Below are 22,399 nucleotides of genomic sequence, written 5' to 3'. Positions count from 1 at the left end.
GGATGCTCTCAGTTGTGCTCCGAAAAAAAAAAGGTCAGAATATTCTGTCCTACCGGTATCTATCAAGCATGAGACAGTCAGTTTTCTGAGTTCAAATGATTGACAAGCTTCCTCTTGAACCAAGAGTATATAGAGTGGATAAGCTTAGAGCGTGGAGCAGTACTTGGAGCTATGATGTTGTGGCCATTACAGAGACTTGGATGACTCAGGGGCAGGAATGGTTAATTAGAGTGCCAGGCTTTAGATGTTTCAGAAAGGACAGGGAGGGAGGTAAAAGAGGTGGGGGTGTGGCACTGCTAATCAGAGATAGGGTCACGGCTGCAGAAAAGGAGGAAGTCATGGAGGGATTGTGTATGGAGTCTCTGTGGGTGGAAGTTAGAAACAGAAAGGGGTCAATAAACAGAAAGGGGTCAATAGACCACCCAATAGTAATGGGGCATCGAGGAGCAGATAGGGAGACAGATTCTGGAAAGGAGTAATAATAACAGGGTTGTAGTGATAGGAGATTTCAGTTTCCACAATATTGATTGGCATCTCCCTAGCCCAAGGTGTTTAGATAGGGTGAAGTTTGTTAGGTGTGTTCAGGCAGGTTTCTTGACACAATAGGTAGATAAACCTACAAGAGGAGAGGCTGTATTTGATCTGGTATTGGGAAATGAACCTGGTCAAGTGTCAGGTCTCTCAGTGGGAGGGCATTTTGGAGATGGTGATCACAATTCTATCTCCTTTACTATAGCATTGGAGAGGGATAGGAACAGACAAGTTAGGAAAGCGCTTAATTAGAGTAAGGGGATATATGAAGCTATCAGGCAGGAACTGGGAAGCATAAATTGGGAACAGATGCTCTCAGGGAAATTACAGCAGAAATATGGCAAATGTTCAGGCGATATTTGCATGGCGTTCTAATGAGATGGTAGGGTACAGGAACCATGGTGTACAAAGGCTGTTGAAAATCTAGTCAAGAAGAAAGGAAAAGCTTACAAAAGGTTTGAAAAACTAGGTAATGATAGAGATCTAGAAAATTATGACACTAGCAGGAAGGAGCTTAAAAATGAAATTAGGAGAGCCAGAAAGGGCTATGAGATGGCTTTAGCAAGCAGGATTAAAGAAAACCTCAAGGCATTCTACAAGTATGTGAAGAGCAAGAGGATAAGACGTGAGAGAACAGGACCAATCAAGTGTGACAGTGGAAAAGCGTGTATGGAATTGGAGGAAATAGCAGAGGTACTTAATGAATACTTTGCTTCAGTATTCATTACGGAAAAGGATCTTGGTGATTGTAGGGATGACTTACAGTGGACTGAAAAGCTTGAGCATGTAGATATTAAGAAAGAGGATGTGCTGGAGCTTTTGAAAAGCATCAAGTTGGATAAGACACCTGGACCAGACGAGATATACCCCAGGCCACTGTGGGAGGTGAGAGAGGAGATTGCTGGGCCTCTGGCGATGATCTTTGCATCATCAATGAGGATGGGAGAGGTTCTGGAGTATTAGAGGGTTGCAGATGTTGTTCTCTTATTCAATAAAGGGAGTAGAGATTGCTGAGAAAATTATAGACCAGTGAGCCTTACTTCAGTGGTTGGTAAGTTGATGGACAAGATCCTGAGAGGCAGGATTTATGAACATTTGGAGAGGTATAATATGATTAGGAATAGTCAGCATGGCTTTGTCAAAGGCAGCTCGTGCTTTATGAGCCTGATTGAATTTTTTGAGGATGTGACCAAACACATTGATGAAGGAAGAGCAGTAGATGTAGTGTATATGGATTTCAGCAAGGCATTTGATAAGATACCCCATGCAAGGCTTATTGAGAAAGTAAGGAGGCATGGGATCCAAGAGGACATTGCTTTGTGGATCCAGAACTGGCTTGCCCACAGAAGGCAAAGAGTGGTTGTAGATGGGTCATATTCTGTATGGAGGTTGGTGACCTGTGATGTAACTCAGGGATCTGTTCTGGGACCCCTTCTCTTTGTGATTTTTATAAATGACCTGCATGAGGAAGTGGAAGGATGGGTTAGTAAATTTGCTGATGACTCAAAGGTTTGGGGGTGTTGTGGATAGTGTGGAGGGCTGTCAGAGGTTACAGCGGGACCTCAATAGGATGAAAGACTGGGCTGAGAAGTAGCAGATGATGTTCAACCCAGGTAAGTGTGAGGTAGTTCATTTTGATAGGTCAAATATGAATGCAGAATATAGTATTAATGGTAAGACTCTTGGCAGTGAGGAGAAACAGAATGATCTTATGGTCCGAGTCCATAGGACACTCAAAGCTGCTGCACAGGTTGACTGTGTGGTTAAGAAAGCATATGGTGCATTGGCTTTCATCAACCATGGGATTGAGTTCAAGAGTGGAAAGGTGATGTTACAGCTGTATAACACCCTGGTCAGACCCTACTTGGAGTACTGTGCTCAGTTCTGGTCACCTCACTACAGGAAGGATGTGGAAACCATAGAAAGGGTGCAGAGGAGATTTTCAAGGATGTTGCTTGGATTGAGGAGCATGCCTTATGAGAATAGGTTGAGTGAACTCGGCCTTTTCTCCTTGGAGCAACGGAAGATGAGAAGTGACCTGATAGAGGTGTATGAGATGATGAGAGGCATTGATCATGTGGATAGTCAGAGGCTTTTTCCCAGGGCTGAAATGGCTAGAATGAGAGGGCACAGTTTTAAGCTGCTTGGAAGTAGGTACAGAGGAGATATCAGGGGTAGGTTTTTTATGCAGAGAGTTGTGAGTGTGTGTAATAGGGTGCCAACAACAGCGGTGGAGGTGGATACGATAGGGTCTTTTGGGAGTCTCCTGGATAGGTACATGGAGCTTAGAAAAACAGAGGGCTATGGGTAACCCTAGGTAATTTCTAAAGTAAGTAAGTGTTTGGCAAATCATTGTGGGCTAAAGGGTCTGTATTATGTTATAGGTTTTCTGTGTTTCTATGTTAAATTTGAACAAATTGGTGACAAGTATGGATGGCAATGAACAGAGAATGTCTCAACAAAGCTGTGGGAAAGATCTGGGCATTGTCCATGTTGCCAAATTAGAAATGATAATGTTTGTGTTAACAGCTAAAGACAAGGGAGAGAAGATATTTGCAATGGCATATGTGAACCTGATGAAGCCAGATGGAACTACCCTGCGAGATGGAGAGCATGACCTGATCTTATACAAGGTAAGTGTTTTGGCAATTTCTATACGCTCAATGGACACTTTATTGGGTGGAGGAGATACCTAATAAAGTGGCCTCCTGGTGTATTTCTGCTTGTTCATTCTCTTCTGCTGCTTTAGCCCATCCAATTCAAGGTTCGACATGTTGTGTGTTCAGAGATGCTCTTTTGCATGCCATTGTTGTAATGTGTGGTTGTTTGAGTTACCATCAACTTGAACTAATCTAGCCATTCACCTCTGACCACTGTTATTAACCAGTCATGTTTACCCACTGATGTGTTTCATACTACTTTCTGTAAACCCTAGAGACTGTGAGTGTGAAAATCCCAGGAGATCAGCAGTTTCTGAGATACTCAAACAACCCCATCTAGCACCAACAATCATTCCATGGTCAAAGTCACTTCAAACACATTTCTTCCCCATTCTGATGTTTGGTCTGAACAACAACTGAACCTCTTGACCATATTTGCATGCTTTTATGCATTGCGTTGCTGCCACATGATTGGTTGATTAGATATTTACATTAACGAGCAGGTGTATAACTATATCTAATAAAATGGCCACTGATTGTACATACAAACTTAGGACATGAAACTGGAATTTTTTGAATTATCACATGTACTGAGTTATAATGAAGAAAAGTAAACAGAATGCAGAATATACCATTGGGTGGCACCTTCTACAGAGAGGGTGCAGTGGAGAGAGACAGGTAAAGACTGATACTCAAATTTATTTATCACTTGTGTATCGAAACATGCAGTGAAATGGGACATTTTCAATAATATGCAATATACCTGGACCATCTCAACAGCAAAGGTGCATACATAAGGATGCTCTTTATTGATTACAGCTCAGTATTTAATACCAGCATCCCCTCAAAACTAATCAATAAGCTCCAAGACCCCAGTCAGTTGGTATTGGCATGAACATCTCCTTCACAATATCCATCGACAGAGGAGAACCACGTGGCTTTGTGCTTAGACCCCTGCTCTAGTCGCTTTACACTTATGACTGTGCAGCTACGCAAAGCTCCAAAGCCATAGTCAAGTTTGCTGATGACACCATTGTTGTGAGCAGTGATGACGAATCAGCATACAGGAGGGAGATTGAAAATATGGCTGAGTGGTTTCATAACAGAAACCTCTCACTCAATGTCAGCAAGCCCAAGGGAACCGATTGTAGACTTCAGAAGAGGGAAACCAGAGGTCTATGAGTCAGTCCTCATCGGAGGATCAGAGGAGGAGAGGGCCAGTAACTTTAAATTCCTGGGTGTTACTATCGCAGAGGACCCATCATATAAATATAACTGTAACAGAAACACGACAGCATCTCTACTTCCTTAAGAGTCTATGGAGATTAGGCGTGACATGAAAAACTTTGACAATCTTCTATAAATGTGTAGTGGAAAATGTATTGACTGGCTGCATCATGGCCTGGTATGGGGACACCAATGCCTCTGAGCAGAAAATCCTATAATAAATAGTGGATATGGCCCAGTACATCATGGGTAAAACCCTCCCAACCATTGAGCATATCTACATGAAACACTGTCGTAGGAAAGCAGCATCCGTTGTCAAAGATTCTCACCACCCAGGCCATGAACTTTTCTCGCTCCTGCCATCAGGTAGAAAGTACAAGAGCCTCAGGACTCTCACTAAAGGTTCAAGACCAGTTTCTACCCCTCAACCATCAGAACAAAAGAGGATAACTACACTCATCTATTGAGGTGTTCTCACAACTAATGATCTCACTTTAAGGACTTTTTAACTTGTTATTTCATCCTCTTGTTATTTATTACTATTTATTTATATTTGCATTTGCAGAGCTTATTGTCTTCTATGCTCTACTTAATCTTTCATTGATCCTGTTATAGTTGCTATTCTATAGACTTGCTGAGTATGGCCGCAGGAAAATGAATCTCAAGGTTGTATGTGGTGAAATACCTGTACTCTGATAATGAAGTTTACTCTGAACTTTAAAGATGTGCTGGTGGCAGCCCGCATGTGTCACTATGTTCATGGTCTTCTGCTGCTGTGGCCCATCCACTCCAAGGTTTGATGTGTTGTGCATTCTGAGATGCTCTTCTGCAGCTCCACTGTCCTAACATGTGGTTATTTTGGGGAACCAGTCTGGCCATTTTCCTTTGACCTCTCTCATTATCAAGGCATTTTCTTCCATAGAACTTCGCTCACTGGATGATTTTATTTGCTTCCCATACCATTCTCTGTAATCTGTGGAGAATGTTGTGCGTGAAAATCCCAGGAGATCAGCAGTTTCTGAGATACTCAAGCCACCTTTCTGGCACCAAAATTTATTCCACGGTCAAAGTCACTTTTATTTTGTTTCATTTAGAGAATATGGAGTAGGCCCTTCTGGGCCTTCAAGCCACACTACACAGCAACCCCTGATAACCATGATTTAACCCTAACCTAATCACAGGACAATTTACAATGACTAATTAACCTTCCAGTGTCTTTGGACTGTAGGAGAGAAAGTGGAGCATCTGGGGGAAACCCACACATTCCATAGGGAGGGCATACAGTGACTCCTTAAGGAGGATGCTGAAATTGAACTTTGAACTCCAATGCCCCGAGGTGTGATAGTGTGTGCTAACCGCTATGCTACTATGGCACCCAGTTTCCTCCCCATTCTGATATTAAGTCTGAACAACAACTAAGCCTCTTGACCATGCTTGCGTGCTTTTGTGCATTGAGTTGCAAAGCCATATATTGGCTAATTAGATTTGCATTAACAAGTAGGTGTATAGGTGTGCCTAATAAAGTGGCCACTGAGTGGATTTTCATCTTTCCCTTCATAAATGTTTAATTTATTTCTGCTGACAAAAGACTGCATACTCTAAAAATCATTGATATGAGAATCTTCTAACCATGCTCCCTCAGATGACAATTTCAAAACTGATGATTCCCCATTATTACCTCAGTCACTAAAAGAGACAGTCCTTCACCTCTTCACTCATTGAAAGCCCTTTGCAATTTTAAAGAGCTCTATTGCACTCTATTTCAGCTCTCTCCTACACCTGAAATAGCCTCTCAATCTGAAGTCTTTCTTCCTAATGACTCTCTTCAATGGCATCATCATGGTAAACCCACAGTGCACTCTCAATAAATTCAATGTTCTTCCTGTTCTGCAAAAGTCAAAATTGAATGCAGCATTCTAACTTCAGCCAAAATGACACTTTGTACCAATGTATAATTCCTTTCTGACATTTATTTATTCCAATTCCCTTGCAGAAACCCTGAAAATTTTTTATTACCTGTTCTCACATCTGTGACAAGCAAGATTTCCTGAAGGCCCACCATTTTAATTCCAGTCTCCATTCCCATTACAACTCCTCCCTCAGAGTGTCAGACACCCTGAGCCAATAGGCTGGTCCTGGACTTATTTCCACTTGTCATAATTTACTTATTATTATTATTATTCTGATTATTTATGGTTTTATATTGCTATATTTCTACACTATTCTTGGTTGGTGCGACTGTAACGAAACCCAATTTCCCTCGGGATCAATAAAGTATGTGTGTCTGTCTGTCCATTCCCATTTTGGTCCACGGCCTCCTCTGCTGCCACGGTGAGTCAACCCTCAGGTTGGAAAAGGAACACCTCATACTCAGGGTGGCACATTAGCATAGTGGTTAGCACAGCGCTTTACAGCACCGGTGACCCGGGTTCATTTCCTGCTGCTGCGTGGGTTTCCTCCGGGTGCTCTGGTGTCCTTCCACAGTCCATAGGTTAATTGGGCATTGTAAATTGTACTGTGATTAGGTTAGGGTTAAATTGGCAGATTGGTATGCGGTGTGGCTCGAAGCCTACTCTGTGCTATATCTCAATAAATATATGTTTTGACTGACCCCGACTTGTCTGGTTTGCCAGCTCTTCCCCACCCGTCTGGTCCAATCCATGACCCAAGGCACATTCCTTCCTAATGCACCCCTTATCCCTCCTGTTTACCAGCTAGTTATCCAAGCTTTCTATCCACTTCTCAAATGATATGTTTACAATTGCCCAAGTACCGTAACCTTGGCATAACACATACAAAGTGCTGGGGCTCAGCAAGTCAGGGAGCACCCATGGAGGGGGGAAAGCAGTCGCCGTTTCGGGCTGAGTCCCTTCATCAGGATTGGAAAGGATAGGACAAGAAGCCAGACAAAGAAGTTGAGGGAGGAGAAGGAGTACAAGCTAGAAAGTGATAGTTGAAGCCAGGTGTGAGTGGGAGGTGGGGGAATAAAGTAAGAATGTGGTGATAGCTGGAAAAGGTAAAGGGCTGAAAAAGGAGGAATTTGATTGGAGAGGAGAGTGGACCATGGGAGAAGGGGAAGGAAGAGAGTCACCAGGGGGAGGTAAAAGGCAGGTGAGGAGCAGACAAGAGGTAATGAGGGGACCAGAGTAGGGGATGGAGGAAGGGGGAAGTTACCAGAAGTTAGAGAAATCAATATTCATACCATCAGTTTGAAGGCTATCTAGACAGAATTTGAGATGTTGCTCCTTCTCAATCCTTGGATCTTGCTACGTTGCCTCTGAAAGCTTCCTGAAAATTCCTTTGCACCATTTGTGTGTGTTCCTCAAATCGAATGTTTCACATTTGTTGTAGGGAGTTTGAAGCTGGCTTTCTCCTCACCTTAAACCTTTCTCCTCTGGTACCTGATATTTGGGAAAAAGCTTATAATTACCTATCCTATCAATGACTTTTTCCTTCAAAACTCCCCTCAGTTGGATATTTTTGGTAGCCAGAAGCTGAAGGGCAAATCTATTTGTTTCTCGGCTGTGGTGAATCGATCTCATTGTTGTTTATGGGAAGTTAATTCACATAAATTGGCTTGCATGCTCGTCAAAGAGTCACCATTGATGTACCACGTGGTAATTGATTGGCTGTAATACACTCTTGGGGAAACTCGGAGGTCAAGAAAGGCATTATATAAATGCAAATTCTCATTTCCTTTCAAGGAATTTTGACCTGCGGTTCACTGCAAGTCCATAATTCAGAGTGTTAAACCATGATATTCTAAGATTTCCCAAGCATGAGGAGGACAGAATATCAGAGGGAGCAAGGTCCCTCTTGGGCAGAAGTGTAATTAAGGAATGCCAAGAAGAAAACCCTTTAATTCGTCAACAGAAGGCCCTTTATGAAACTCCTTTGGTAGATTTGCTGATTAACTGGCAGCAATCGATATGTGACAACTTATAAAAATACTCAATTTTCTGCTGACACAGGAAAAGATTCAAGTTTCAAGGTTGTTTGATGTCGTTTCCAGTACACAAGTGTAAAGGAGAATGAAAAATTGTTACTCAGATCTGATGCAGTGTAAAAAAAAAAAATAAGATAAAGAACACAATAATTAAACAAGCACTGTAAATATAAATACATAACATTTGCCCCCAGTGGTATAATGGATAAGGCACTGGCCTCCTAAGCCAGGGATTGTGGGTTCCTGTCCCAACTTGGGTGATGAATTTTTGGGGCAGCACGGTAGCATAGTTAGCACAACGTTGCCTGTAAGGAGTTTGTACGTTCTCCCCATGACCATGTGGGTTTCCTCCGGGTGCACCGGTTTCCTCCCACAGTCCAAAGATGTACAGGTTGGTAGGTTAATTGCTCATTGTAACTTGTCTCACGGTTAGGCTAGGGGTAAATTGGGGGAATGCTGGGCGTTGTGGTTCGAAGGGCCTATTCTGCATTGTATCTCAATAAATAAACTTAAGTAAGGTAGATTATATACATAGAGTGATTTTATGTCTGTAAAGTGACAGACATAGGGAGTGTCTTTGACAGGAAATGATAAAGTCTTGGTGGTTGATGGGTGGAGGGCTTGATCGGCCTTGCTGGTCACACTTACTGCTTTAAAAGAGAAATGATCCTTCACAATAGTAATATTTAAACCAATTAACATTAAAAAGAGTAAACTAATGGTCTGATACCTTGAAGTCTAATATAATGATTGCATATTATGCAACTCGTGTATTTCCTGTAAGATTGTAAGACATTTGAGCAGAATTAGGCCATTCGGCCCATCAAATCTTTCTGCCCCATTCTATTGCCTTCTCCCCATAATCTTTAATTCCCCGACTTATCAAAAATCCATCTACCTCAACTTTAAATACATTCAATGAACTGCCCTCCACAGCTGACTGTAGCAACAAGTTCCACAGATTCACCACCCTCTGGCTAAAGAAATTCCTCCTCATCTCCATTCTAAAAGGGAGCCCTCTATTCTGAGGCTGTGTCCTCTGATCTTGGGCTTGCCCACATCCTTTCCACATCGATTCTCTCAAATAGCCTCTGACAACCAAGTTCAGCTCCTGGAATCCACGCGTGGCTTGGGTAGTAAGCCCGGTGGAACCGTTTCTACTGGCAGCAGAAGGGGCAAATGCGGGTTACTGGTGCCTTAAAACTAGTTGCTTCGGACAGATGTCAGCCCTGTCAGCTGCGGCTGGCAGCTCATCTCGGAGAAGGAAAACCGATCTCAAACGTCCACTGCCTTGCTGCCTTAGGGGAAGGCTTCGAGAGTAAACACCAAGGAAGTATCCGGAGCTGGACACACCGAGGCAGTGCTATCTAAGGCAGTCATTGCTCTACGAGGTTCATTCATCTCTGCACTGAACCGTGCAGACTGCTGTGGACTTGCTTGTATGAAGTTCAATGACTTGCACTATTTTTGTTTTCCTTTTTGCACATTGAGTGAGTGACAGTGTTCTTTTTAAATGGGTTCTATTGAGTTTCTTTGTGGCTGTCTGTAAGGAGACAAATCACTGGGGTTGTACATAGTATGCTTACTTTGATAATAAATATACTTTGGTTTTTGACTTTGACTATGACTGGCAACTCTGTTGTTCCTTTGGATTCATCAGCTGTGTGGAGACAAGGAACCTGGCTCACCATATTGTATGGCCCTTTCTTGCGTATCATGTAAACAACTAGGAAGCAACATCCATGGTCGACACTGACCAACTGAGGGCCTCATTTAGCTTTAATTTGATGGAAACTAGAATTAATGAGCTGGGGTGGATGTTTGGTGTTATGGCGAAAGAAGCAGATTGTAGCTGCTACTTTCCTTCTAATGGCTTACCCGCAATTAATTAATTCTGGTCAAATTGATGACAGACATAACCGATCAATAGCATCCCTCTCCAACCAAGCACAGCCAATTATACGGTAGCTGACCCAAGTGTATGTAATCAATCTGTTCTCCACCCTTAAGTCAGGAGAGGTGTGTAAGGGATGAGGAAAACCATTAAGCCTTACGAGGAAGAATGATCATAGCTTCATGATGTCCAATTAGGAGTTGATACGCAGAGCTCTGAAAGGGAGCTGATCTTTGTGACTACTGCATGCTCCCAATTAGACAGGTCGTGTGGCTGAACTCCCTGGAGAGGGGCACTGCACGTGACTAGAAGCATTTGCTTACATTGAGCAACAAAGCAATTGCATAGAAGTACTCTCACAGTGCAACAGGAGAAAGGAAGATTGCAGAGGTTATAGAATGAGCAAGGAGGTAGGAGTCTAAAGACACAATCTCAAACTTCCTGCATAATTCAGCTAAAATTTACTGTGAGTTAATATATGCATTTTAAAAGAAATAGGTTGTCAGATTTTTGAGAGTTTATTCAACTTTGGTTTTTTTCTTTAGAAAAGAGTCTGGTTAGAACACAGAACATAGAAAAGCACAGCACAAGAACAGGCCCTTTGGCCAACAATTAATTCTCAACCGGCACATGATCCATGTCCCACTATCCCCTTCACATTCATGTGTTTGTCCATATGCTTTCTAAACACCACTATCCTATCTGCTTCCACCACCAGCCCTGGCAATCTCTTCCAGGTCCTACCACTCTGTTTAAAAAAACTCGCCTTGTATGTCTCCCTTAAAGATTCAGATTCATTTATTAATTATAGGTTAATGGAAACATCCAGTGAAGTGTGTCAATTGCTGTAATAATCAACACAACCTAAGGATGTGCTTGGGGCAGCCTCAAGTGTTGCCACACATTCCAGTGCCAACATAGCATGCCCACAGTGTTTGGCACAACAACAGCAAATCAAGCCCCCGTTCTTCCATCCCACCCACCTACTCACACACAGACAGCCCTCCAGCCCCAGGGCAGGCCGTCTCCGAGCTTCCAGCCTCCAGCAGGCTCGCAGACCCAGTACTTCAACCATCATCCCTTGCCCTCCAGACTTCTGATTGACCTGTGGGCTTCAGTCTTTGTTATTGACCCCAGAACTCACAGATAGCAATGAATGAGGACTCCAAACTCCAGCCCTCGAACTTCAGTCACGAGACCGCAAACACTTACCTCGCTGACACACGTACCTAGGAGGTCGCCAGTGCTTGTGCCTCCTGTCTGCATGGAACCCGATGATGACTCGCTGACCTGGGGAGGGCCACCAGCCCTCGTTCTTGTTAGTCTGCTGGCATGACCTCCAACCACGGGTGTCCTTTGTCATATGTCCACATTGCTGGCCTTGAAGCACAGAGCAGAGGCCTAGACTCTGGCCTGATCTTTAACTCTCCCAAAACCCTAACCTGAGCTCCAACTCCCTTCTCTGTCCACAAAACCATCCCTGTGAACCTGAAAGCAACTAAGCCTGTGCCATGACCTCAATGGAAACAGCAATTTGGCATTATCTTGACTGGGACTTCCTCCCACTCACCTTATACCTATATCCTGTGATATTCCTACTTTGGGAAAAAGATTCTGACTATACACCCTATCTGTGATCCTCATCATTTTATAAATTTCTACCACATTGTCCATGAGGTCCGGAGAAAACAATCCACTCTCCCAATATGCGGTCGTCCAGGCAATATCTTGGTGAACCTCCTCTGTACCTTCTTTGCATGTTTCTTGCAGTGGGGCAACCAGAATTGTAAACCAAAGTGGAAGATGAACTATTAAAGGGGAACTTCTTCACTCAGAGGGCGGAGGGAGTGTGGAATGAGCTGCCGGCAAAATTGGTGGATGCAGTTCCCGAAGAAGGGTCTTGGCCCAAAACGTTGACTGTTTATTCACTTCAGTAGATGCTGACTACATCCAGCATTTTGCGTGTGTTGTTAAAGTGTGTAAGTTTAAGATGAGAGGGAAATCTTTAAAGGTGACCTGAGGGGCCATTCTTTTGTCCTAATGAGTCTTTGCTGATCATGAAAGATTAGTTTTATTTGACATGTGTATGTTGTTTACGTCAACGACTGAACACAGTCAGAATATATTGGTGGCAGCCCACCAATGTTGCCATGCTTCCGGTGCCAACAGAGCATGCCCACAACTCAGTAACACTAAACCATATGTCTTTGAAATGTGGGTGGCAACTGGAGCACTCAGAGGAGACCCATGTGGTCACGTGGAGAATATACACACTGCTGACAGACACGGCGGAGTTTGAACCCTAATCACTGGTGCTGTGAAGTGTTACGCTATGTGACTGTAGACCTAAAACAAAAGACTTTCAATTGGTATAACAACTTTAACTTTGTAAAATATCTTCAGGTGGCTCATAGGATGGTTATTAAAGACAGGTTTTTATTTTTAAAAATGATCTTCAAAGTATCTATCAGGAAGTACCGGTGGATCGTGAGTTAACAGAACAGATTAAACAGATCATAAAACATTGAGCAGAATTAGGCCATTTGGACCATCAAGTCTGCTCCAACATTCCATCATGGCTGATTTATTATTCCTCTCAATCCCATTCTCCTGCTTCGTCTCTGTAACCTTTGACACCTTTATGGGTCATGAACCTATCCACCTCCACTTTAAATATACCCAATAACAGCCTCCACAGCTGTCTGTAGCAATGAATTCCATAGATTCACCACCTTCTGGCTGAAGAAACTTCTCCTCATCTCTGTTCTGAAGATTGGTTCCGGACAAGTGTCCATTTTTGCTGTGTGCAGGTCCCAGCTGACAGCACAAGGCCCATAACTAACGTCTGCTTCTGACACCCATAACAATATGAGAACATAAAAAATGGGAGCAGGAATTGGCTGCCAGGCCCGTCGAACTGATCTGGCTGTGGTCTCATCTCTACCTACCTCCTTTTTTACCCAATAACCCTTAATTCCCCTGCAAGAAAAAATATCTGTCTAACAGTGTCTCAAACTGTTGGTTAACAGTTAGCATAACACTATTATAGTGCTAATGATCAAATGGTTCAATTTAATATGACATAATGTATACAGTATACAACCTGACCCTCTTACTCTTTGCAGACATCTACGAGACAATAAACCCCAAAGAATAAATGATAGAAACATAGGAAACCCTGAAGCAACCCCCCCTCCCTCCCAGGCACAAGCAGCAGCAGAACTATTGACCCCCCCCCTCCCCTCAGGGTTCAATTTCACGGCAGTCTGTGAGGAATTTGTATGTCCTCCTCTCTGTGAGACCCACAGTGCTCTTGGCAAAGAGGTTCTCAGTGAGGGTTTACTCTGGCTGCTGCAGTTTGCCCCCACATTTCAAAGATGTATGAGTATGTTAATTGTATGCATGGGTACAATTGCCTCTGGGCTAGAAGGGCCTGATACTGTGCTGTATCTCTAAATAAATCAAATTTATGTATTCAATGAGGTTGCCTCAACTGCTTCCCTGGCAGAGGACTTCCATGGTTTTGGAGCAAGAGGTGTGACCCATGGACCAATGCCACTCGGTCACCAGCCAGGGCCTGATCAACCCTGGCTGGGTCACCTGGGCGACAGTGTCTGAGGTTGAGAGACCCGAGACACTCGATGACCCCAGATTACGTTACTGATTATGTGTCCCAGTGCATCCTGGGATGTATCTCATCACCACAGATTCTCTACTCTCTGGAAAAAGTTGTTTCTCTTCATCTCAGTCCTAAATCTACCCCCAATTTGAAGCCGTGTGCCCTATTTCTAGTCTCACTCACCAGAGGACTTCAGTAGAATCCAGATTCAACATAGAACATTACGGGACATGATGTCAGGAACCAAACCTTTCTGCCTGCACATGATTCCTAGCACTCCATTCCCTCCATGTTCATGTGTCTGTCTAAATGCCTCTTAAATTCTACTCTTGTGTCTGCTTCCACTTGTTGTGCTGACAGAGTGATCCAGGCACCCACCACTCCCTGTGCAAAAATAAAACTTGCCGCATGTATCTCCCTTAAACCTTCCCCCACTCACCTTAAAGTTGTACATTTCGTATGCAACATCGGTACCCTGAGAAAACGCTTTGTAAATATTTTTACAATAATTTAAAAGTATAACCAGAAATCCAAATCACTAATTGAGAGATAAGAAACAAGTCAAAACATTAACTCAGCAATAGTCTCTTGATGTTTCTTTAAGCTCCCAGGGCAGAAATCCCCAATTTATGGGTCCTCATCAATCTGGAAGCTACCTGGGTGGATACATATGAACACTGATGGTTTCCTTTGTGAGCACCTGTCACAGCCAACGGAATTTATGTTCCTTATCCTTCTACTGGAAAGATCCCATGATATGTTTTCTGATAGCCAGCTATCCCACCCACGTACTTTGGAGGAAATCTTTAAACAAACGCACTTGTGAAGAATTCTTTAAAACAGCTCCGTCCAGCTAAGAATTATTATATCTATTCTCACTCCATGGGAGTTGCTGGAAAGTATGGCACAGCCCAAGTCATGTTGCCCTTGAAAAGCTGATGTCTTATTAACCTTCTTGTTCTCAGCCACAAGTTCCAGTCAAGGTTTACGTGACTCAATCCAGATTTAACTTATTTTCTTCTTGAGAAAATATTGATTTGTCTGGTGATTGTTACTGTTTACCAGGGTGAAGAGTAACAGTTCTGGGCAATTAACCACCTTCCTGTAAGCAAGGCAAGATTCGAAGAAGATTAGAGAGAGACAGAGTGAAGTCTTGTCTGTCAAACCCCAGTGAAGCATCATCGTTTCACTCCCATGTTCCACCAGTTACCCTGGTTAACCCTTCTTAGAATAAATATTGTCCCAGTCTTGGACTTGCCATTCTTAATAAGAATGCAACAGTCTGTATACATGTCCAATATGAGGCTCACAAAATGGGCACCAACCTCCATCCAGCGAAGGACTTTATCAATAAATCTATGCCCTACAGAGTCACAACCTTAGACAGGTACAGTCTTGGTCTTGCCATTCTCAATAAAAGTGCAGGAGTTCATATACATGCCCAATATGGGACTCTCAAAGTGAGTACCAACCCCTATCTGGCCAAGGGTTTTAACAATAAGCCTATGGCTAACAGGGTCAAAAGCCTCAGGTCAATAAACACTATAGCTAGGTCCTTATGGTTCTTCATGACTTCATTAAATTACCTAAAATACCAATATTCTCATTCCAGTCAGGTGTCACTGGGATGAATCCCTTCTGATGATGATTAAGGACGACTGTGTCCATCAACATTTTGGCCAATATCTTGGAGAACAATCTCACAAGAATTGAAGCAATGGTGATTGGATGACTGTTGTCCACAGATTTTAATTGTTCACTGTCCTGCTCTTTTGCATTAGAGTAGGTTTTTACATACTTTAATCCAAGAGGAAAACATAATGGCCATCTCATTGGTGCCCGTTCCACAAGACTCATCCAGGCCGGCTTTTTAGAACTTTTTATCCTTTTTAAAACTGCCAATACCATTTGAAACCTTGGGTAGTGTTGTATCTGCAATTAAGTCAATATCTTCTGCCCATGCTAAACATGGGCAGAACCCTCCAATATCTGCCTTGTGATCAGAATCCGCAAACTGATATTTGAAATGGCTCTCAAGTTCCTCTACATTTATGGGACATCCTACCTCATCAGGACCCTCCATTGCATTCCACTTTTTTACTGGCCTTCCAAAGCAATCTATTGACAAACTTCAACTCATTCAGAATGCTGCTTCCAGACCAGGGGTTCCCAATCTGCCGTCCACAGACCCCTTGGTTAATGGTATTTGTCCATGGCACAAGAAAGGTTGGGAACCCCTGTCCTTGACTCAAACCAAGAAGAGGGAACATATCACTCCCGTACTAGCTACTGCAATGGCTCCCTCTATCTTTTAAAAGTAATTTTAAAGTTCTCTTATTTGTTTTTAAAGCTCTCAATGGTCTGGGACCAGAATACATCATAGAAACATTTTTGTTTTATAATCCTGTTCGAGGTCTCAGCTCTTCTTCCACTAGTCTCTTAAATTTAAACAGTCTCCCTCAAAAGGTAATTGGCAAGTTACCTTTTCTGAATTACACTCCTATACTGTGGAATTCATTACCAAACCCATAAGGGATGCAGACTCAGTTGACACTTTTAAATACCAGCTCAAAACCTACCCGGTATTCATTTAACTTTGCTTTCAACTAACATCTTTCTGTTTTTTATTTTCATGTTTATTGTTTATTTTATTTTTATGTTTGAACTTTACCCCATTGTAAAGCATTTTAACTACATTGTCTGTATGAAAAGTGCTCTATCAATAAGTTATTATTGTTATTATTAATTCCCTATTATCCATTACTGAGACTTGGTGCATCCCCAGTGATAACTCTCTCAGTGCATTCAGTCAGTTTTGAGGAGCAGGTCGAGTTACTTGCCTGACACCAATTCCCTGAAACAGATTGTCTGTTCCAAGCTCTATCATGGCAAGGGATTATTGGGTGGAGAGAGTACAATAGTCAAGGATTTCCCAAGGCCTTTCCGCTGATTCATGAGAATCACAGACCGGTGACCACACAAAAGCATTTGAGTGGCACTGAGAACCATTACTGTCTTTGCCCACAGCATTGTGGGTGGCACAGAGGGTAGAGATGCTGCCTCATAGAGTCCACAAACCTGGTTCAATCTTGGGAACTGTCTCTGACAGTGTGAATTTTTTCTGAGTCCAGCCTTGAGCTTGATGAATCGATGGCTTTAACAGCATGAGAACAAGAAGATTGAACTATGTTGTCCTTGACAACTAGTCCAGAATATTTGCCCAGTGGGCAACACAGTCAGCACAGACCAGTTGAACCGAAGGGCCTGTTTGCTTGCTGTATGACTCAATGACTAATATGCAAAGGGGAGAAAGTTTCTTTTCAACCCAGGACTCTGCTCTTCCTGTACATCCACCAGAAATGCACAAACTGAGTGTGGTATCCTGTGCATTTATTTAATCGCTAAACCATTCTCTTTTCAACCACAGGGTGACAGTAGGAAGCTTGAAGATGCTTCCATCTACCTGAATAATATGTCCAGCAAGAATATGTGCGACCAGAAGATGAATATGGGTTCCTCTTTCCGAAGCAGTGGCGGAGGCCATCCTATCTGCTCGAGGGACAGCTTCCAGATTTCTACGCTCGTCTGTTCAACCAAACTCACACAGAATGGTAATGCCCCCGTCTTCCCACACTGGCAGACTCTCCAAAAAGCCATTTTGCTGCAGAGTTGTAAGCCTCAAAATGAGTTGGAGACATTGGGTGATGCAATGGTTTAAATTTGGACTTTTATCTTTATTGGCTCTCAGGGGTTTGTGTGCATATGTGTGTGTGTGTATATACACACACACACACACACACACACACACACACACACACACACACACACACACACACACACACACACACACACACACACACACACACACACACACACACACACACACACACACACACACACACACACACACCAGTTATAGTATAGATACAGATATATAGTTATGGTGGTTGTCCATTATGTCTGAATTTTTAATGTGGAAAAGCTACTGCACTGGGGAGTTCCATTTTCTTACCTCAGAAATCTGGGTCCAGTGATTCGAACAAGCGTAACAAACTGGGGTCTTCCTTAGTTGCAGTGGATGACCATGGCGTCTTCTGTGCCTAGTTATGCCCTTTGCTCTCCACGGATCGTTGCAATAGCTAGCCATTGGATCTCACTGTAGTTCCCACCTGCCCAGTCCACCAGTGCTGACTTTGTGTGCTAGGACGGACATGTGTGTATCTCACCGGTGTTTGAGGCCGCCGACTACCCTCACGTGGTTTAGCCCGCCTGTCAAAGCAGTGTACCAGGGATTGGCCACTGTTGCATGCAAACAGCCACAGGTGAGAGCTGAGCGTCTGGTGGGTGCAAGGCTGTCCATACAGCAGAGATTGACTTGCCAATTTAAACATCCAGGCCTTTTACCCCTGACTCACTGTGTGAGCGGTGTACACCAGATGTTCTGCCGAGATTCTCAGATTTCTTCCACCATATCTTTAATATCTAAGACTCCTATGGTCATACAGGGCCAGTTTCCTCTCTTCCCCTCCCACACTCCACACCACAATAGGGCCAAACCTGAGCCGCCCCCAGCGGGCAGTGTTCTAGTAGGACTATCATCCAATACACTGATTCAGTTTGACAACACAACAGCATCTCCAATGTGTTAAGGATGAGTCACACATTGACACCCACAGTTACAATGATAATAACTTATTTATAGAGCACTTTTCATAAAAATGATGTAGTTCAGAGCGCTTTACAATGAGATAAAGTGCAGATATGAAAGTAAAGGACAAAAAGATGTTAGTTAAAAGCAAAGTTAAATAAATAAGGTTTTGAGCTGGCACTTAAAAGTGTCACTGAGTCTGCATCCCTTATAGATTTAGGTATTGAGTTCCGGAGTTTAGGAGTGTAGTTCGAAAAAGCTGACCTGCCAATTATCTTTTGAGAGCGATTGTTTAAATTTAAGAAGACCTGAAAGCTTGAATAGGATTATAAAACGAAAATGATTCTGTGATGTACTCCGGTCCCAGACCATTGAGAGCTTTAAAAGAAAGTAAGAGAACATCAAAATCAATTCTAAAAGCTGTGGGAAGCCAGTGCTAAACAAGAATAAATCTGCAGATGCTGGGAATCTGAGCAACACACAAATGGTGGAGGCCAGGCAGCATCTCGGAAAAGAGTACAGTCGACGTTTCAGGCTGCACCCTTGGATGAGTAGGTAGGATGAGAGTGATACACTCCCTCATCCTAGTTTTGGTTAAAAGTCTAGCAGCAGTGTTCTGAATGAGTTGAAGATTGGCAATAGGTTGCTTTGGAAGGCCAGTAAAAAGTGTATTGCAATAATCTAGTCTATTCGATATAAAGGTGTGAATTAGTTTTTCAGCACACTGACAATGTTTTCCTTCAGTGTCGTTCTTTGACAGACAATGGGACCCCTGTGACAGAACAGGTTGGCAATGCTAATTCTCCCGCTACCCACGCGCCTCAAAAGACTGGAGGCCGTTGCTGGGTCCGAGGATGGGGTCCTGGACGAGAAGGGCTGGGTGAAGGTGACCAGGAAGGATCGTCGGTCCTGTGTTCCTTGGACCGAGGTGCACAGCCTGCAGGCCATCCAGCGGGAGATTTAGCATTGCCAATCTGTTCGGTCAAAACCACAAAATGGCACAGCAACATACATTTGAGGTGTGTCGTTCACTCAATATAGACAGTACAGATTCAGTTAGCATTGTGTAGCATAGCATGGAGACAGTCTCTTTGGTCCACCCTGTGCATACCAACCACATTGTCCATCCAGTGAGCCCCAATTTCCTGCTTTAGGCCATATCCATTGACCCCTCTCTCTCTCCCTGTTCCTTTCCAGGTGTTTCTTAAATGACACCATTGTTCTTATTTCAACCACTTCCTCTGGCAGTTTGTTCCACACACTCACCAGCCTCTGTGTTTAAAAACTGCCACTTTTTAGATCTTTCTCCACTCACCAATTTAAACCTAAAGGCCTTTTAGCCCTTCCTCCCTCTGGGAACTGCGTACACCCAATTTACTGCAGCAACTCCCTAAAACTTCTTCCAGCCTTCGTATACACGAGGCAATCTGCAGATGTTGGAAATTCAAGCAACACACACAAAATGCTGGTGGAACGCAGCAGGCCAGGCAGCATCTATAGGAAGAAGTACAGTCAACGTTTCAGGCTGAGACCCTTTGTCAGGACTGACTATCTTTTCTTTCAGTTAGTCCCGACGAAGGGTCTCGGCCCAAAACGTCGTCAGTGCTTCTCCCTATAGATGCTGCCTGGCCTGCTGCGTTCCACCAGCATTTCGGGTGTTCACCCTTCGTATCACACCTGAGACTCCCACAGCCATGTGGGGCCTAGTTCCTCCTCTATCCCTCCTTTTACTTCACCCTCCCCATTTACAGACCATTCTCAACAGGGCATATACACCAGGACTGGTCACAATCAAAGCTGTCCCTAGCAATCAGTTTTCTTGGATTACTGTCAGTCATCTATGAGTATTATCAGGGACTATTATCAGTGCAAGTGGTGCATGCAAGCTTGACTTCAATGTTTAAGAGAAGTTTGGATAGATAAATGAATGGGAGGGATGTGAAGGCTACGGTCCAGCTTCAGGTTGATTGGAGTAGGCAGTTTAGATGGCTCAGCATGGCCTAGATGGACTGGAGAGCCTGTTTTTGTGCTGTACTTGTCTATAACTCTATGTGCATTGGAAATACTATTAGTATTCTGTGAGTGCTACTTAGTTCTGGGAGTACTATCAGTGCTCTGGGAGTCACTGTCAGTGCTCTGGGAGTCACTGTCAGTGTTCTGGGAGTCACTGTCAGTGCTCTGGGAGTTACTGTCAGTGTTCTGGGAGTACTATCGGTATTCTAGGAGTCCTGTCAGTGTTGTGGAGTGCTATCAATGTTCTGGGAGTACTATGAGAGTTGTGGAGGGCTATCAATGTTCTGGGAGTACTATGAGAGTTGTGGAGTGCTATCAATGTTCTGGGAATACTATGAGAGTTGTGGAGTGCTATCGATGTTCTGGGAGTACTATGAGAGTTGTGGAGTGCTATCAATGTTCTGGGAGTACTATGAGAGTTGTGGAGTGCTATCAATGTTCTGGGAGTACTATGAGAGTTGTGGAGTGCTATCAATGTTCTGGGAGTACTATGAGAGTTGTGGAGTGCTATCAATGTTCTGGGAGTACTATGAGAGTTGTGGAGTGCTATCAATGTTCTGGGAGTACTATGAGAGTTGTGGAGTGCTATCGATGTTCTGGGAGTACTATGAGAGTTGTGGAGTGCTATCAATGTTCTGGGAGTACTATGAGAGTTGTGGAGTGCTATCAATGTTCTGGGAGTACTATGAGAGTTGTGGAGTGTTCTCAGTGTGCTGCATCTGTGCATCTGATCAGGTAGGCAACATACCAGCAGCTCTCGGGTGCAAGGAATAAGTAATAAAGTCATGTGGAAAAACACAGGTTGGATGACTTGGGCCAAGACCCTTCATCAGGACTAACGAAGAATCTCAGCCCGAAACATCAACTGTGCATTCATTTCCATTGATGCTGCCTGACCTGCTGAGTGTGTTTCCTGCCTCTGATGCCTCATCTCCTCCCCTTTCTTCCATGCTCAATTGTCCTCTCTTTTAATGTCTTTTCTATAACTGATTCATAACACTTGGACCTCCTTCAATCTCTCCTCATTCCATATCTCTTCTCTCTCAGACACTATTTCAGTCTCCACTAAATTCCACTGCGTCAGTGCTGTTGGCTCAACCACCCCGCGGATGTAGTTTTGCCACTTCTCACTGCTCTGTGTAAAACAGCTCTGTCGTGAATCCCTTTTATGAATTGCATGTTGTAATGGCCTGTTACGGTCTTCCCCTGAGCTGGAGGACAAGCTGTGTGCGTTTTGGAATAACGGTGAATTCACAGCCCACATCACCGAACTTCAGTTGCATCTGTGTAGAAGAAAAAGGAGGAAAGATGGTCTTTTATTTCGTGTTTTTCACAAACCCAGGATGTCCCAAAGCATTTTACAACCAAAGTGGTATTTCTTTATGAAGTGTAAATACCATTGGATTGGAGACATTCCGACCACCTCTTCAATCCACTCGGTTCGATTAACTTAACATTCTATCTGTATTCTTCACATTTATACTTACACATTAAAGTAACAGATATTTAATTGCAGGATGTTTAAAAAATTAAATTACGGTGACTATTGCCTTTTTTCCATAGATGGACTTGGTCAATTATGGGTTTGTATAACCATACAATTACTATAGCACAGAAGGAGACCATTCAGCCCATTGAGCCTATACTTGTTTACGTGCACTCAGTGGCCACTTTATTAAATACCTCCTGTACCTAATAAATGGCCACTGAGTGTATGCCCGTGGTCTTCTGCTGCTGCAGCTCATCCACTTCAAGGTTCAACGTGTTGTGCATTTAGAGATGCTTTTCTGCATGCTGCTGTTGTAATGCATGGTTATTTGAGTGACTCTCACTGTCCTGTCAGCCTGCACCAGTTTAGCCA

General features: G+C 43.4%; 1 protein-coding gene across 1 annotated transcript in view; it reads left to right on the top strand.

Annotated features, from left to right (window-relative positions):
* Positions 1-22,399, top strand: part of LOC140726138 (dedicator of cytokinesis protein 2-like) — a 1,234,790-nt gene that overhangs the window by 324,214 nt on the left and 888,177 nt on the right. Inside the window, exons 17-18 of the mRNA XM_073042110.1 lie at positions 3,061-3,164; positions 17,305-17,488. Of these exons, the coding sequence (XP_072898211.1) occupies positions 3,061-3,164; positions 17,305-17,488 (288 nt within the window). The remainder of the gene's footprint in view (positions 1-3,060; positions 3,165-17,304; positions 17,489-22,399) is intronic.

The sequence above is a fragment of the Hemitrygon akajei genome, chromosome 4 (assembly GCF_048418815.1).
Source record: "Hemitrygon akajei chromosome 4, sHemAka1.3, whole genome shotgun sequence".
NCBI lineage: Eukaryota > Metazoa > Chordata > Chondrichthyes > Myliobatiformes > Dasyatidae > Hemitrygon > Hemitrygon akajei.
Note: the sequence above shows the minus strand (reverse complement) of the source record. Positions and strands in the feature narration are given on the sequence as shown.